Source organism: Vicugna pacos, chromosome 15 (assembly GCF_048564905.1).
Source record: "Vicugna pacos chromosome 15, VicPac4, whole genome shotgun sequence".
NCBI classification, from domain to species: domain Eukaryota; kingdom Metazoa; phylum Chordata; class Mammalia; order Artiodactyla; family Camelidae; genus Vicugna; species Vicugna pacos.
In genome coordinates this window covers 10,340,948-10,359,190 of record NC_133001.1, presented here as the reverse complement: position 1 = coordinate 10,359,190, position 18,243 = coordinate 10,340,948, and the positions used below count along the sequence as shown (strand labels likewise).

At 42.4% G+C, this 18,243-nt stretch overlaps 1 protein-coding gene across 2 annotated transcripts in view; it reads left to right on the top strand.

The window, feature by feature from the left end:
- Positions 1 to 18,243, top strand: part of ANTXR1 (ANTXR cell adhesion molecule 1) — a 217,688-nt gene that overhangs the window by 61,958 nt on the left and 137,487 nt on the right. For both annotated transcript variants that reach the window (XM_006201540.3, XM_072937608.1), the window contains exon 9: positions 9,793 to 9,853. In XM_006201540.3, coding sequence (XP_006201602.2) covers positions 9,793 to 9,853 — 61 coding nt within the window. The remainder of the gene's footprint in view (positions 1 to 9,792; positions 9,854 to 18,243) is intronic.

Genomic DNA, 18,243 nt, shown 5'->3' with positions numbered 1-18,243 from the left:
GAATGTGAGGAAATGGAAAATCACCACTGGATTAGCAGGAGCTGATTATCCAAGGCATGGGTTCACCAGGTCCCCAGATTCTCTGCTTCCTTAATCTGACTCCTGTGTTTTGGTCTTTTCATTGCTCCTCAGTCCTCTCTACTTTAAGGAAGAAGTACTTATGTGTCGGATTTCATAATATGTTATTTTTCAAAGTGTCCTCACGTGTTTTCTGTTTTAATTTCCCACCAGTTGGACACAGGGAGAAGGAAGAAGGAAACCAAAACCTGTAGGCAACTTATTCGGGGGCCAAGCATTGTTCCTTTATCCCCATTAATATTATCCCATGTAGAAATCCTAACAACCCTGTGAAGGATATATCCCCATTTTACAGATGAACAAACTGAGGCTCAGATAACTGCCCAAGAGCACAGAGCTCTAAGAGGGAGAGCAGGCTTGGGATCAAGTTCCATGAGCCCAGGATTTCTCCCACTTCTATTTCCTTAGGAAGGTACAAATAAGAAAAGTCATCATTTAGTGAGTTCTTGGGTGCTAGACACTGTGCAAATCATTTCATGTAGGCATCTCATCAAATTCTCACAACTACCATTTAAGGTAGATGTCGGTATTCCTTCCAGAGACGCAGATACTACAAGGTCAGAGAAATTAGTTACCTTGTCCAAGGCCACTCAGCAGTGCGTGGTGATCCAGTATTGACTCTGTTCTGTCTCTAACACCCCTGATGAGATGACTACAGTGCTCTACTGAATAATATGGGTAGGCCAGAAAGCAGCCCTCTGTATTTCAGAGAAGGGGGACCCTGAGCACCAAAAATTGTGAAATGACTTGATACAGTCACAGTTATAACAAAGGCAGGACCTGAACCCAGGTGGGTGCTCTGATCTGTGTGCACCATGGGTGGGCAGGAGAGCTCTTTGCTGTTGCCTGTTAGATGGAGAGCGCCTCTGAAAATCTCAGTTTCTGCTCAGTGGGTGAAATTCCACCATGAGGAGGATCTGGCATTGTGGCCCAGGCTGAAAGGAACATCTTCCCTTCCACACTTGCTCAGGACAGAATTCCTACTTGTTTTTGCAGAATACAGTTGATAAAATTCTAAGACAAAATTTGGGTGGTTGGAAGATTGTAGCCCTTTAAGCCAGTAAAACTGTAAAGGAAGAAACTATTGCTTTGCCTTTTCTTAATGTGGCTTCCTCGGGGAATTTCCACTGACCACAACTGGTGAGTGTCGCGCCAGCCCTCAAGTGAAAATATGAAGCCGAGGGCCAGCGAGGCTCCTGGGTCTTTGTTTGCTTTTTCAAAAGTGCTGCAGGCGGTGAAATGGGAACCTGCATGAAAGCTGCGTTCAGATTAACACTGAAATGAGTCTGCAGCTTTGAATCCCAGCACTTGGCCTGGTTACCGTGATGCCAGCTGCTCCCCCCCTCCCCATCCCCACTTCATGTGCCATCGAGGGCGGTGCTTGGAACCAAGCACCCTGCCTCTGAGAAGGAGAACCCGGTCACCGGCACCAAGCCATCCCCATCTAGGAGAATTTCCCTGGGATAAATATTTAAGCCTGCGTTGGGCTTCCTATTAAAACGCGAGGGTGAGTCAATGCCTAGGACTTTCTGCATGTTTGATTCACAATAAACAAGTTTTGAGCAAACACAACTATATTTACAAGGATTTCTTGCAAGTTTTGGCACGAACATCCTTGTTGTCAAGGAAGCTGTAAGATCCCTGAAATTGAGGAATTAATCTTTTCTATGATGTATACATATTTATTTTATTTATGAAAACCAAATCCTGTGCTGATTTCTCCCTCCCACGCATGGGAAGGTGAAAGAAATTGAGCCCCTGATCTGGCCCAGGCCTTAGTGAAGCTTTGACCAGAGCCCGTCTTCCTGGTTTCCCTCCCACCTACTCTTCCAAAACCCCAAGAGGTTTTCATCCAATCAGAACCTGCACCACCTTCCCGTAGTCCTGGGAAGTACCTGACTTTACTGAACTAACTCTCTTTCCAGGGCTAGTGGGGGAGGAGGAGTGGGGGGGGGTATTTCAACAGTAGCCCTTCTCTTAAATCAGGTTGTCTCTGATCCAAAGAAACCACCCTCTCCTCTTTTGCCCCATCTGAATTCTGTCTCAGCTTCTCTCTCAACCTCAAGGCTCTGCTGCAGTCCTCTCTTCTCTGCGGAGCCTGCCCTGTTCTCTCCTGCACCTTCAACTCTCCCTGCCGGGAACTCCAGTGGCACTAATTGTTGGAAGGACTTGTGGACCTGGGGGTCTTTTTCAGGCTATGTGCTGAATTGTGCAGTCACAGAGACCGCCCCCTTTGTCGCGTTTCCCATGGTGTCCCGTGCCGTGCTGTGCATATGCATTCGTTGTAAAACAGCGCCCGGGAATGCAGAGCCTTGTGACCTACATTGCATGACAAGTGGGCAGTTTTGTGGCTCTGTTTCTTGTAAAATCCCCTTAGTTTTTCCCCCACCCTCTTTTCTAGGACTGAATCTATAAAAGATGGCATTCTGAGCACCATTCACATTGGCAGGCCTGGAAACAGAAATAGAATCAATTGTAGTGTCTGTAGCAAGCAGAAAAGCTTTTTAAAAAAAATCATTTGCCTCAGCAGTCATTAATTAGACTCAGACTTTGCAGACACCCAGGCTAGGCAGTTCAGCTAAGCTATTATTTCTGTTTGGCGTATTAAAGACTCCAAATGTAATAAAAATTCCCATTGCTCGAAGAGGCTACGGAGATTGCAGGGGGGCATGTTCACTTAATCCTCCCATTACCTCCCACACCCCTCCAGCTCCTCCTTCTGTATCCAGGAATCTGTTAAGGTTCATTGTGAAAGCAATCGCAGAATTTAGAACAAAATCTGATGAAACACTGCAGGGTTCAGCTCCCAAGGAGGGCTGCTGACTTCGCCAATATTCTGGAGATCAGCAAGTTCATCTTACTAAATAAACCACGTCTTGGAGTTCACAGTTATCTGAGCTTTCCTTCAGAAAACAGGGGAGGAAAGCGGTGTCACAGAAAAAAAGGAATTTCCTCCGCTTCAGAGCCTTGTTTGCCCTGTTCTCCTTCACACCAGACTCTCACTGAGTGTGACACTAACCGAGACAAGAGAAGCTTTTATTTAAGTGAGCTGCGTGCCCCCCGCCCAGACAAAAACTTTTGTATGTTTTGAGGGTAAGCTTTATTGTCTAAAGTTCACTAAACCCCTTAAAAATGTGCTTCTTGCCTGGTAGAGTATTTCTTTGGTATAATATATGAGTATACATAAAATCATATGTGAATCCCGGAGAGATCTGTAATAGTGAATTTTTATTTCAAATTCAGATTCTGTAGAATACACGTGGACCCAGGATGGCGTCCGTAGTTAACAGTAGGTACCGTCTCCTGGTTTTAAGTGTGGACTGCAATTTAGTTAGGAAAGGTGACTAGCTTTTCTTTTTTCAAAATTTTCTTAGAGATCGAATAGTTTCAAAATTCACGGGCAGCCCTGAAGGCACAGATGATCTGGTTGTGTGTCCCAAAATGCCTGGCCGTTTCTAAAAGCAATGGTCTCCAGGTTTATCCAATGTGTGTTCTGCCATCAGCTATAATATAATGGCCCTTCTGTGGGCACCTGAGCCCCACCCCCAAACACAGACTTTTACATCTTTCCCAGGTATGGGATCCCAGGTATGGGATCCTTTTATAAAGCAGGCCCGTCTGGATCTTAGATGTGGGGACATGATACACCTATGTTTTTGTTTAAAAAGATAAGCCATTTAAAAAGATGGACATGTTATTACTATATATAAAACAGATAAACAAGGACCTCTTGTATAGCACAGGGAACTGTGTTCCAGTTCTTATAATAACATATAATGGAAAAGAACCTGAAAAGAAAAAAATATATATGTATGCATATGTATAACTGAATCACTTTGCTGTACACTTGAAACTAATATTGTAAATCAACTACACTTCAATAAAAATTAAAAAAAAAAAAAAGAGAGACAGAGGTGTTGAAATAGGCCTCCTGGGAAGGCAGTTCCCAAAGATAGTCGTGCTTAGTGAGGAGGGTGTTACACGATGCTGAACACAGCCTTGTATTCAAAAGATCGTAAAGGATTAATTTAAAAGATTGAAAATTGAATTTAATGTAAAAGACCTCTAAGAATCATGTAACAAAAATTGCATTTATAAGGAAAAAGAAAGACCAATTCATAATACGCTATAATGCCAGTTAATAAGCTATCCAGAAAGTGTGCCATTTATTTATTCAATAAATATTTATTTAGTGCCTACTATGTGCAAGGTTAGGCATTATGGATATAATGGTAGGCAAAAACAAATCTAGCCCTTGCCTTTGTAGAGTTTATAGTCTAAGTTTAATAGATACTTAACCACCCGTGGGCCAGCCTACTTCAAGCCCCAAACATCTTAAAAGCAGATTGTGTCCATCACAACAAATAAGACACCAAGGAACATGCTCTCTGGATATGTGAAAGCAAAGGGTAGCTATACCATCAATGGATAAAGGAGACTAGTCTTTTATTAACACACACGCACAAAATCCCGCAACAGGAAGTGGCCAAGTAAATAAAGATTGGTTGTTTATTGAGGAAGGAGGCAGAGCAATTAGAAAAAAGAATTCGAAGGGGTTGGGTATAGCTCAGTGGTAGAGTGCATGCCTAGCATTCGCAAGGTCCTGGGTTCAATCCCCAGCACCTCCATCAAAAATAAATACATAAATAAAACCCTAATTACCTGCCCCCCCACCAAAAAATAAATTTAAAAGAAATTAGGTATGCCTATGGCAAGGGAGGAATTCTTAATAACTACGCAAATATTCATAATTCTATTTTAGAAACTATGAAAAAGGCCTTTAGATTTTTAGAATAAAAAAAAAAAGAAAAAAAAGGAAAACTCATATATACAACCTGGACTGACCCATAATGGATTTCACTTGAAACATATTAAATAGCTCTTATTACTTGGCTTAGCTCTACGTCTGCTGCCCCTCTTACTCCCCCCGCCCACGTAATGAGCTGTGCGAGAGGATCGCCACCAGTAACAACATGCATTTCTCTAGTTCTTTATGGATTTCAAACATTTCTCTTCGTTTTGAAATCTATCCAAAAAGTAGCAGCAACATATTATTTGCCGTCTTTCAGTTTTTAATAAATGGGATTAAGCAAGAGACCAGCGGTGGGTGATGGGAGCAGCATCGTATACAAACAGCATGCATGAGCTTTGCCCAAGAACAGCAGCAGTAGTAGCAGTGATAATAAAAGTAACAGTAACAGCCACCATTGTTTGAGAACCAAATACGTGTCAGTCACTCTGCTAAGTGCTTTACTGCAAGGGTTGTTCTGAGTACATTTCTTGGTACCGTATTTTCGTGGAGGGCACTTGTTGGCTGGTGGCCCCTGGACTGTTAAGTTGTCTATTGACCAATCACATCTGTCTAGTTCTGTCTACAAAACAAACACTTGGTCAGTCTTCCTTGATCCCTCTCTCTTCCTCACTCTTTAATCCAATATGAATTTTACCAGCTATGTCCAGTTGGTTAGACCAGCTAAATATCTCTGCATTCATATTTATTATTCATTTTACCACCAGACAACACTTTGAGGTCAGTGTTTTTCTTATTCTCATTTTCCAGAAAAGGAAGCTGAGATTCAGAAGTTGCATAACTTGTCCAAATCCTCATGGCCAGAAAGTGGTGGGGCTTGGAGATGCACATAAATCTATTTAGAGCCCAAATCTATTTTTTCTGTCTCCAGAGCCCAAGTTCTTAAGAATAAGAGCTACCATTTAGGTGAGGAATTTCAGGCACTGTGCTATGGACTTTGCCTGTATTATCTCATTTAATCTTCCCAACTCAATAACCTTATGCAGTGGGTATTGTTCCTACCCCACTATTACAGATGGGAAAACAGAGACTCAGAGAGGTTAGGGAACTTGCGCAAGGTCACATTGCTCATGAGCAAGTTGACCCAAGCAATTTGGTTCCAGATTCTAAACTATTAGTGATTATGTTAAACTGTTTCCCCAAATTGGGGTTCAGACAAGTTAAAGGATTTGCCAGGGACCATAGGTCAGCGAAGTACAGGACCAGGCCAAGAGCAGGACCCAGCTCCTCACAATGGATTATGCTTAAAGCACGTGGTCGTCTTAACCCAGTCTCCGTTAGACCTCAGTCGCACTCTCACCTCTGACATCACCCCGACCCTGTGTGAGTTCTTTCCATTCCATCTAGTGATTTCCCTTCAACCATTTCCCAATGTTGTGTCTATACCTCCTGCATCGCTACCACTGCCCAGGTCGGAGAGGGACTTGCTGCCTCCCCACCCCCATCCAGTCTCCAGTCCCTGAGCTGATCTGCAGTCTGCTGAAGTTCAGACAGACTGATTACTGTTAAGTCTGGGCTGCTAATAACCAAGGGAACCCCCCAAATCCACCCAGTGCCATTGTGACTTCCTACCTTTTGAAACCAGACATTTCTAACTAAAAGAATCCACCGTCCCAGACAAAGCTCACCCATCCCCCCTCACTGATAAATTTTACTCTTTTGGCTGCAGTGCGTTCCTTCCAGATGTTTTAAGTTAAGATTGGGAAAGCGGTGTTTTTACTGGATTGAATCACAGCACTTGGCTGATATTTTTTGGCCCTTTTAACGCTCCTTAGATTTATCAGCTAATTGCAGACACTTTGAGAGAATAATACAGCATGAGTTTATTATGACAAAACCTGCTAGTGTGTCTTTGTGGGCAAAGATGTGTTTCCTTTACTGACCCCTGGTTAGGTATTAGAGTTGGTTCAAAAACATCAGTTCAAAGTCAGGAACATACACGGGTGAAAATTTCACTTGTGTTTTGATGGAGTTTGCAGGATGAGGACAGGTTAGATCCAGTAGCTCAATTTTTATGCTTGGACTGTTGAAACCGTTAGTTGTGGATGATAAAATGACTTGTAAAAGGAGAAAGAGGAATTTTATTTAAAACATAAAAAATAGCTTTGTGCTCTTCTAATGCCACTGTTAAATAAATTTCTCCATATTGGTTAATTCTGTCCCTTCCAATGTCACCTGTTTGGAGACTTGTGCATGAAGACATGTTGAAGGGGGTGGCTGCCGACTAGCTGAGGTGGCCCTTCAGGCAGCAAATTGGTGGGGTGGGGAGGGGGTGGACTGTCATCACAGTTCAGGGGGGACAGTTGTTATCTGGGATATGAGTCACTGGCAAGGATCTGAATGAGGATCCTGCCAAGCCCCAGTCCTAGGATGCTGCTGCATCTAACGGACCAGACTGACCATTGGAAAGGGGAGGATAGAAGAGACGAAAGGGAAACATGGATGCCTAGGATGTATCCCTGAGGTCCCTGATCCCAAGTCGGAATGTCAGTGAAGGGCTCAGAGGCAATGTCGGGTCCCCAGAACCAGGTGGGTGAGAACCACTGCCTCTAACAGAGATGGACACGGATGTGGGGAGTTTGGTGCCTCCTTTCCCTGCTGTAGACAAAACAGGCTTGGGACTAGCTGGAAACTGAGGCTGCACCTGCGTTTGAGGTGGGTGGAGGCGCTGGATAAGCCAGAGGGAGAGGAAGTAAGGGCAACACTGAAGAAAAGGAGCAAATGGCTTCCGGCTGTGCAGTCAGGTGGAAGCTGAAAACAAATCAAGGAATCAAAGTACAAAAATGCCTTTCAATTGTACAAGAAGTCAGAAAGAATGGCAGAAAAAGAAGCTGGAAATCTGAATTTTAGAATTGTCAAGGAAAAGAAAGAAAGTTGGCCTTCTGGATCTGGGGGTTCCACATCCGCAGATTCAACCAACTGGGGATCAAAAAAATTTGGAAAAAAATTCCAGAAAGTTCCAAAAAGGAAAACTTGAATTTACCATGTGCTAGCAACTATTTACTTAGCATTTACATAGTATTATGTATTATAAATAATCAAGGGATGATTTAAAGTATACAGAAGAATGTGCAGAGATTATATGCAAATACTGTGTCATTTTGCATAGGGATTTGAGCATCCTTGGATTTCGGTACCCACAGGGGTCCTGGAACCAATCCTTCCGCCATACTGAGAGGGGACCCTGCTGCTTCTTATGGCTCTTAGGTATACAGAGTTACCTAAAACACGTGGTTGTGGGGGAGCCTGTTACAAGGAATACATTTGAATATTTTGTCATCTGTACATCAGAGAACAATTTTCTGAAGCACATTGTTCATTTCCTTTCACAATGCTTCTCTACGAGGACGCCCAGATTTCTCTCTGGAATGGGTAAATATTATCTCTTCTGAGAAACTGGTTTGTTTTCATTCTTCAGATTAAGAATCTCATAAATATTGTCTGTCCTCTTCATTTGCTACCAGAAAGCTGAGAACCAAATACAGGGGCCTCGCCTAACAGGGGAATAAGCTCCTTGGTGTATTTTTTTCTATGCTAGTTTCCCTCTGTACTTCATCTTCCCCTTGTTTCCCCTTTGATCCAGTTCCTCCCCTTTTTGTAACTGATTGTCTCTTTTAGTTGATTGCATCTTGTAGTGTGTGTATCACTTAAGCTGGAACAAAGAGGCAAATACAAATAAATACATCCATGCAGACAAATGGGTGCTTCCCCATGCTCAAAGATGCCTTTTTCTTTTACGGACTTTACATTTTACTTCACTATTAATTCCGTTAACAAATGTCCCTTTCATATATAGACAAATGGTTCCCTTCAGCCCTTTGAACCTTCTCAACTTCCAAATTAAGTCAGGCCCAAATAAAGATACTGCATTTGGCTTGGTAAATTAACTCAGTGTCCTATACTGGTTTAAAATGCTTGGTCGAAATTTTAGAATCATGATGCAGTCAGAGGCGGTATTCATCACGGGTGGAGAAAAGCTGAAACTCCACCAGTCAGATACTCTGCTTTTCCCAGAAGAAGCCTTCATTATTAATTCTCTGTGCAGTTATGGGGTCCACTAGACTCTCCACTCAACCCTGCAAGACTCATCTGGGGGGGAAGACTACATTTCCATTTAAATAAGGCTTAGGGGGTCCTCCTGAAGGGTGAGGCACAGCAAACAGCCTGCAAAGCCCTTTCTCTCCCGCGACCTGTTTTCACTTCTCTAACAAAGAGGGAGCTCGGGATGATCTGAACGTGCGTCTCCTCTGGAGGGTTGGCCATCTCCATCCCACCGCTCCAGCTTTATCTCTCATCACTCTTTTGTCTACTTTTCAAGCTCCTGTTGTTCCAGCTAAAGTGGTCTGTGTATTTCTAGTTTCTCACCTTTACAAATGCCACTCCCTTCCTGGACCCTAACCTTCCCCTAACTTACTCCTCCCCGCTTGACCGAGTCCTAGCCTCAGTATCCACCTCCTCCAGGAAGCCCTTCCCAATCTACTAGCCCTCAGTGACCACCCCCATGAACTCTGTAGCTCCTACTGTTTGCCCTTCAACCCTGGCACCTACCGCATAGTGATTGTTACTTAACTTTTCAAGTGTGGGGTGCCATTTCCCCAACCAGATATTAAACCTCTCCATAATGAAGGCTGGCATATTGACTCAGTAAATATCTGCCAAAAAAAAAAAAGCCAAATGAATGAATAATTCCTTTTGTTGTGGGGACACTCAGAAGCATCTAGCACAGTGCTGGATCATTAAATGTTTGACATCAATGATACCAGTAAAATGTCACCCTCGACTCACCCAACCACAGCCACGTAATGTCCTTGAACTTGCCTGTCTTGGGAGCTAAAAACAAATGCCACTTTTCTGTTTTAAGAAAATAAGCTGTGTTTTGACTTTTTGCTTTCCCCTCCTTCCAGATTTTGAAGAAGTCCTGCATTGAAATCCTGGCAGCTGAACCATCCACCATATGTGCAGGAGGTAAATTGAAATTAAGTGCTAATTGCTATCACAAAAATGCTGAGATTTTGAGTTCAAGTCAGATGTTTACTTCATCGGGAGAGAAGAAGGGAGGCAGGGCAGGAAAGGGGAGGGGAGAAAAAGGAGTAGAAATTAAATGCTCAATAAATTTGCTTCCAGAGGAAAAAAAAGAGAATAAAGAAGCAGCATGTCAGTTGTTTGAAAGTTTGGAAAAGTCTATCCACATTCTCTCCTTCCATGGGAACTGCGGGAGCCTTACAGAAATACTGGATTCCCGTATATCACCACTCGTACCCCTCTCTGGATACAAGTGGAGTCTAACTCTTCACCCTCATGACAGTCCTACAGAGCCATCACAGTGATCATAGGCCACCTCTGAAATGTTGACATAGTTAACTATTTAATTGGTGCTGGCCCTCTCTCCGTAATTAATATAGTGACCTTAATTAATTGCTCGATCTAGTAGTCATCACAAAATGTTGATAGGCAATTTCAATTGTCCCGGTAAAGGGCCATTATAATATTGCATTTAATACAGGAAGCCTCCTCTTACTCAGAGTCAGCCTTCTCTGAGCCACAATATTTTCTGTAACTGATCACAACTGGGGTCTTGCTATTGTTTTGTATTGTAATGAACTGCCTGTAACTTCCACCGTGCTAGCTTTCTGTACAGTTCCTGACGGATTTCCCAGCACTCTTCTTTTCTTTATTTAAAAAGTATTTTAGGCACCTTCTGAATGCCAGGCACTGTGGTTGGTGCTGGAGATGCAAAAAGGGTAAACTCTCTCTCCGTGAGTTTCTGTGCTCCAGGACCTGTTGAGAGTTCACTGTTAATGTTGCCTTTCCATTCACCTAAAATACCAAGTGCCAATTATCCATGCGTCATAGAAAATATATCATGCAACGCTTTAAGAAGTGAGGAAGAACTTTCAGGGCTTTTTCAAACACGCTACAGTTTTGTTCTCGATATTGCACATTTTATTGGTATAAATGAGGTAATTCCTTAAGGATTTCATTTTAGTTTCTCAGCTATTATTTTAGAATAGCTGAAAGACTTCCAAGGAGTTAGATGCACTGAATAGCCCATACCAACAACAAAACACTAAGTGTACTTGTAAACATGTAAAGTTATTAGCAATACTCGGTGACTGACTATTCAGAGATAAGTGTAAATTTCTCAAAGAAAAGCAATCAACAAAGACCATCTACTGACCTTTAACACTGCTACCTGGTAACACACATGGTGGGGACAAATGTCATTGCCACATGATGGGGACAAATGTCATTGCCACAACGACAGGTCCAGGAGAACCTTCTTCAGAAAAGGAACTGAAAAATCTTTCCTTTGCAAATTGACAAAGTCATATGACCACATGAACCCAGGGCCAAGGCCTTGTAAGGGGTCTGTGCCATGAGGAGCCTTAACTAGGGTTCAGTAGCATCAAGGTAAATCTGCCTCCACGATTTTTATAATTCCTTTATTTTAAAGCAATTAGAAAACAGGGGAGTTCCTTATTTGTGCAATTATCTCATTCATGAAAAAAAAGAAAAAAAACCCAGATTTGCAATCCTACTGAGTGTGGTGCAACCTTGTAGTGAATCACAACGTCTAAAGACAATGAATACAATTTCTGTGAATTCACTATCGTAATCAATTCCCCTCCTGTAGGGCTCCTGGGACAGAGAAGGAACCTTATGTCTCTCCACTTCCCACTGCCTAACAGAGTACGTGGTACTTAATAAACTGTCAATAAATATTGACTGAATGTCTTGCTTCATATAGTCCCTCAACAAACAATGTACCAATTTCTGCTTACTTAACCCTTATTAACTACTTTCACCTAATCTCAAGAGGTTATCAGACTTTTGAACTGTCTAATTAAAATGAAACAAAATTAGAACTAGCCAAAGATACTAGGCCAAAAAAACCCCACAGAATCTCAACCACTTGGACAGCAGAAAAATATCTTCCTAAATAATTCTTGAATCAAAGATCAGTAAACTAGACTCACCTTTACTCACCATTGAGGTATTCAAGACAATAAAAAGATCACACATATAAACTTAATGAATATGGCGCAGAAATATCAGATTCCACAAAAGCTGATCATAGCAAGTTCATAGCTTTTAATGTTTCTGATTAAACGGAAAAGAAAAATAAATAATTAAGTAAAATCTTTTTAAGCTAAGGAAAATACAAAGAAAAAGATTAAACTGCATTAATAAATTTAAACAAATTAAAACAATTCAGTGGATAAATTATCCCAAAAGCTGTTTCTCTGGTAGAACAAATAAAATGGACAAACCTCTGGTGGATCCATCCCAAGGAATCTTCCTTTAAATATTTTTTAAGTCTCTGGCTTGAATGCAATATTGCATATTTTATAGACAAACAATAGTCTCCTGCATCAGCATAAACGATCCAATTCTATTTCCTTTGTTTCTTATAAAGAAAAAATTAATACAAGACACAATGATGGAAGCTAGCCCCAGATTTTGAAAAGGCAAGCTCCTACCTCTCTCGAATTAGAATCATTAGGGTTAAAACATGTTGATTAGAGAATAAATTTACTAAGAAGAAAATGAAGCTTTCAAAATATATCATTACACCAAAAGTTCCTCCACAGATTCCTTAAAGCTCTGGTGCTGATCATTCTCTGGAGTAAGTGTGGCTGTCAGGAAGCATTGGAGAGCATTTAATTGTCCATGGCTATGAAGTCCTGCCAGGCATACCCCGGCTGTGATTTCCATTAGGCTACTGCAAGGACCCAGGGGTGTATGTGAACGTGCTTTAAAAAGCATAAATTGTTACGCAAAACAAGGTGACATTATTATCAGCATCATTTTAATAAGGATTGAAAGTCCATGGGAGAATCATGGTGTTGATAACATCATACCTAGATGAGGAAAACATTCCTCTATGTTTCTCTACTGAAAGAAAATTGGGGAAACCTTGATTGAGTTCAGGGGACCTGCAAAGCAATTAACTCAATACGTCCTGGAGGAGAAAGTAAACAAGGAAATCACCGATTGTTCATGTTTCTGAAGTATGATGGTGAGACTAAACCCTAGACAGACGGGTGAAGAAGGTAGAATTTGCTCTCATCAAAAACCTTCCTCTCAGCCCCTCCCCTCACTCTCTGAATTACCTCCCTTCCTTGGCCCCGAGAGCAGCCCCAGCTGTGGATCCCCACCTAGGCCTGTCTACTCAAGACACTCTAGGCTGACAGTTGCATTCCTCCAAGACAATGATTTCAGCTGGCTCTCACCAGCAGCTTAGCGAGAGCCATGGTTCTGACAGCAAACCGAGCTCTGAGAGAGGCAGTGAGATAATGCACTGGGCGGACCACAAAACCGAGCTCCAACACCGATCTTTCTCTGTTGGACTGCAAACAACAGGGTGGAATTTAATGGGACAAATACAAAATGCTGGGCTCACAAATGGTCAGTTTCACATGCAACAGGTTTAGAGAAACCGGGACTTAGTAAGAGTTCACGAAGGGGAAAGACTAAAGCAAGGAGAAGCATAGCTGTCTTGAGAACCAGTGAGAATGCCTCTGACAAACATGAGGCTGATGCAGTCTTCGGGTTCGTCAATAGCCATCCAGTGTCCGGGTCAAGAGGGCTAATTCCATGTTCTACTATCCCAGGTTCAGACCATGGTTCCGAGTCCCGTATTTTAAAAGTGGTATTGACAAAGGCCATAATAGAAGAGATGATGGAATTGGGAACCATATTAGTAATTCATTCAGGATGTAGGGGCAGCCTGGCTGCGACATCTATCACCCCATTGATAGCCCGGGATCGTTCAGCTGATCTGGCCGGCTAGGCAGGTGTCCCCTTCCTCCCTCCCATGTGTATCCCTCCTGAAGCTGCATGCTCAGTGGAAGAGGAAGATATTCCTTAATAGGGTCCATTCTTTGGTCAGGGGTGTACGAGTATCTGTTCTTCCCTGCTACAACCTCCAAACAAGCTCTCAAGGTCCATTTACAAGAGAACATAGGATATTCAAGCTTCCAAGACTCTAGTCACTGAATTTTTTCCTTCCCTTCCTTCCTTCCTTCTCTCCATCAGTTCTTAGTGTCTTCTGTGTACCAAGCAATGTGAAAAGATTTGAGTACCAAAATGCCTGCTTGCTCCCAACCTCCCATGAAACTCACAGTCTGCTCTGGGAGATAGTCATATGTTCAGATAAGTTGTAAAACCATGCATGAAGCACCATAACAGAGATCTGCTCAAAGAGCAGTGCGGGCACTAATGAGATGCTTATGGAATGAGGAAGGACTGAAGTACCCCACAGAGATGCAGACAAAGAACTGAGACACGCACAAGGGCATCTTCAGATATCTGGAAAATTCCCCTGTAGAAAGGAATTACTCGACTTATTATACAAAGCCACAGAAGACCACCATGAAGAGGTTGGGGAGGAATTCAGAGGGGCACATTTTGGCTTGACGCCTGCAACTTTTACAGCTAAAGCTTTCCAACAGTGGAGTGGATGGTCTGAACTTTCCACCCTTAGAATTATGTGAGCGATGACTGAATGGCCATCTGTAACCGTACGCTTTCCAGAAAAGTCCTCCTTTGGGTCTCCTTTCTAACTTTAAGTTTCTAAGGACTTAATCCAGTTTCAGCCAAGGTATTAATGGCTGACTGTTCTTTAATGGCTGAAGAAACCAGTATACTTGGAACTATTTTGCATTTTAACGGGATGTCTTAACGGGAAGAGGAGGTGGGAAAAATATCTTATCTGCTCTGATCAAAAAGAATTTCATTCAATGTCATGAGTGAACCTCTTTGGCAAAAGAGCCTTCCCAAAACTCCTCCACTGCCAAAGGTTATAAACTGGCAGCTAACAAGCCCCATCTGGTATGCGTATATGTTCTTTTTGATTCACACTGCAATTTTTAAAAAACAACTTAAATTTATTGCTAACATTTAAAAGTCTGATTTTACCTAAAAATGCAGTGTTTCATCTTGTGTTGAAAAATAAGATCTAGGAACACTAGGCCTTCATTTATTGCAAGATAATGATTATTGGAGACTGAATAACTTTGCTTTAAAAGAAGTGTGTACTCTTTCCAGTTCACCATACTCCCCACCACTCCCCACTGTCACCCCAATACCCAGGCCAAGCATATGGTTGCCATTTAAGATGGTGCTTATCTCACTGTATTCATAGTTTCTGTTCTAAAACATGTAGGAAGTCACCTGCACCTTTGACATTACCTGTATTTAATTAATTCTGCTTCCCTGCCCAATACAGACTCTTTTTTAAAGTTCTTAATTAAATATTATTGCTGTGTAATTAGGAGAATTGACCCATTGTTAGATCGGCCCCACATGGTTCTGCTCCTCTTGAGGAAATGCACCCTTCTGCCTGAGTACAATTTTCTTCTGGTCCCACTCAGTCGGCCTCAGACTTGAATAGCTCCCAGTGTTGTACATAAGCAAGTGCTCCAGGAAGGAACTAATTGGAATTAAGTGTGCAGCCTGCCAACGGCTCAACATTTGAAGTTTTTGTACTCCAGAAATGGATGGAGGTTATCTGTCACTAGTTCCCCACATTGTCATTTCAGAAGCAACTGTCTTATTCCTACTCTGTTGTTTCCCATCGTTTGTCACAAAACTGGGTGAGTGAGCGCAAAGGAAGGTCGATTTAGTCTGCGTGTTTACCATTCGGTAACATGACACGTTTAAGCAACATCAAACAGTGGTTTCATTTCTTTCATTTTTCATTGTTTTTCAAAGACGCCTGGCCCATAGGCATCTCTTCTGAACTGACTGCTTAATGCTCCGATTGGGCTTCCTTTTTATTTAAAGATATTTCTATTGGGAAGAAGGACCCTGGTACCCTGTTGGTGGAAATGTAAAATGGCACAAATACTTTGGAAAACATTTCTGACTGTTTCTCAAAAAGGTAAACATACACCTACCACACGACCTAGCCATTCTACTAGTACCTAGGTGTTTATATTTACCCAAGAAAAAAGGAACTCTGTGTCCTGACAGAGACCTGCACACAAATGTTTATCACAGCTCTATTTTTAATAGCCAAAAACTGAACAACTCAAATATTCCTCAAGAGGTGAATGGATAAACAAATTGTGATTTTCATACAAGGAATAATACTCAGCAATAAAAAGGAATAGGCCATACATAAACCTCAGAATAATTATGGGTACGTCTTCCAGTAGTGAGGCTGAGTAAAAGAAGCTAGACCAAAAAAAAAAAAAAGCATACTTACTATGTGATTCCATTTACATAAAATTCTGGAGAATGCAAACTAATCTGTGACTACAAAGAGCAGCTGAGTGGTTGCACGGTGTGGGAGGAGGCAGGAGGAAGAGATCACAAAGGAGCACACGGGAACTTCTGAGGGTGATGGAGGTGTTCGCTATCTTGATTGTGGCATTGCCCCATGACTGTATACATGTGTCAAAACCTGTCAAATTATACACTTCACATCCAAGTTGTTGTGCGTTAGTTATTCCTCACTAAAGCTCGTATTAGTAAATAGTTGTAAGTGAGAAAACTTCTAGAGGAATTTAGGCATCAGAAAGCACTTAATACACACCAGTGTCTGTGTTCTATTTTAGATGTTATGTGTCACAGTAAGCATCTAACAGGAGAGCAAATTCAAACTAACCCACGAGATGGAAATATACTAACAGTAATTTTGCATGAAAAGTTTTGGGCAACCAGAGCAAATGGTGACTATAGAGATGTCTCATTTTCAGACACAATGATTGATAGGCGATCTTTACTGAAGTCATCTCAAAAACTGCGTGCTCCACATTTCAAAAGAGAGAGAGAGAGAGAGAAAGAAAAGAAAAGCGAAAAAGAAAAGGAGGGAACATAATGGAATAAGTTTAGCAAACTATTCACTGACCTTAATATTCTTTATTAAAATTGAGCTAATAGTCACATACCCTAAAATTCACCCTTTCAAAGAGTACCATTCAGTAATGTTTAATATACTCAAAAAGTTATACAACCATAACCACTGTCAAACTCCAGAATGTTTTCATCATCTAAAAAGAACATGCATGTGGCCTAAAAACACTTGCTGTACATATTGTGAAAGGTAGCTTTGTGGATAAATGGAATTAGAGCAATATGTCCTGGTTCTCGCTTGCTGATTCATTTGACAGGGGTTTGTTACATAACTTCTGTGTGTGACGCGTCGATGTTCCAGTCAGGCTGCGCGGTCAGCTATCTGGGCTCTTCTAGAAGCCAAATGTGTGTCCTAACACAGAAATCTACCAGGCAGGGTGGAAGCTCGCCTCTGCTCTGGTGCGCTTCCCGGAGCCAGCATCATTTCCTCCATCTGCTCCCCAGGCCTAGGGGGTTAAGTTGTTTGGTTTCCACCAGGGCTGCTCATGGATTCCTGCTGTCTCTCTTCCTAACACCCTGAGGGCGGGCCAAGCAGCCATGCAGGGATCCTCTGCTACAGAGGACGCAGAAGCAGGGCGGGTAATGCTAGAACATGAGGTTAGAGAAGAGAGCTTGGCACACAGTCTGCGTTTCCAGAGTCTTCCCTCCCTCCACTGATCTTTGCGGGGAAGAGAAGGAGGCACAGCAATGAGGCAGAAAACATTTTTAATCAGCAAAAGGGCAGATTTCTGGGTGTCTAGCAATCAGACTAAAGACAGGAATAAGTTTCTAAAGGCTTAATTTAAGATACAGTAAGATTCTCCCACAATGCTCGACACTTAATAGAATGCTTGTTGGAGCAGCTGCATCATCAGTCACGCGGCAGGCAGACCTCTAAAGAAAACCTCAGCCCATCTGATACAGGGAAATGGACCGCAAGAGGATGGGCGTGTCCGGGGCGCGCCCCGCCAAGTGAGGGTCTTTGGCTTCACACAGGAAAGAATTCAAGAGCAGACCATAGTTGAGTAAAAGCAGATTTATTCAGAGAGATGCACACTCCATAGCTCGAACGCAGGCCATCTCAGAAGGCCGGAGAGGCCACGAGGCATTGCGGCGGGTGTTTAGTTTAAAGTAAAAGTAGGTAGTCACTCCATAGACAGAGTGTGGGTCATCTCAAAGGGCAAGAGAAAGGCCACTAGGAGTGGGGCTGTTAGTCTTTATGGGCTCGGTAACTTCACATGCTAACAGTGGGAGAATTATTCCAACTGCTTTGGGGGAAGGGCTGGGATTCCCAGGAACTGAGCTAGCATCCACTTTTTAAACTTTTATGGTCAGCCTGGAAGCTGTCGAGGAGCCTGGGGGAGTGCTATTTAGCATGCTATTGTATTATAATGAGCTCAAGGTCTACAGGAGTTGAATCTTCCTCCCTCTTGGTGCTAATGGCTGCGTCATTCTTTTAATGATTACACCCTGCCCCCTTCCCTCCTGCCTCAAATCCTTCTAAACTTAGCAAT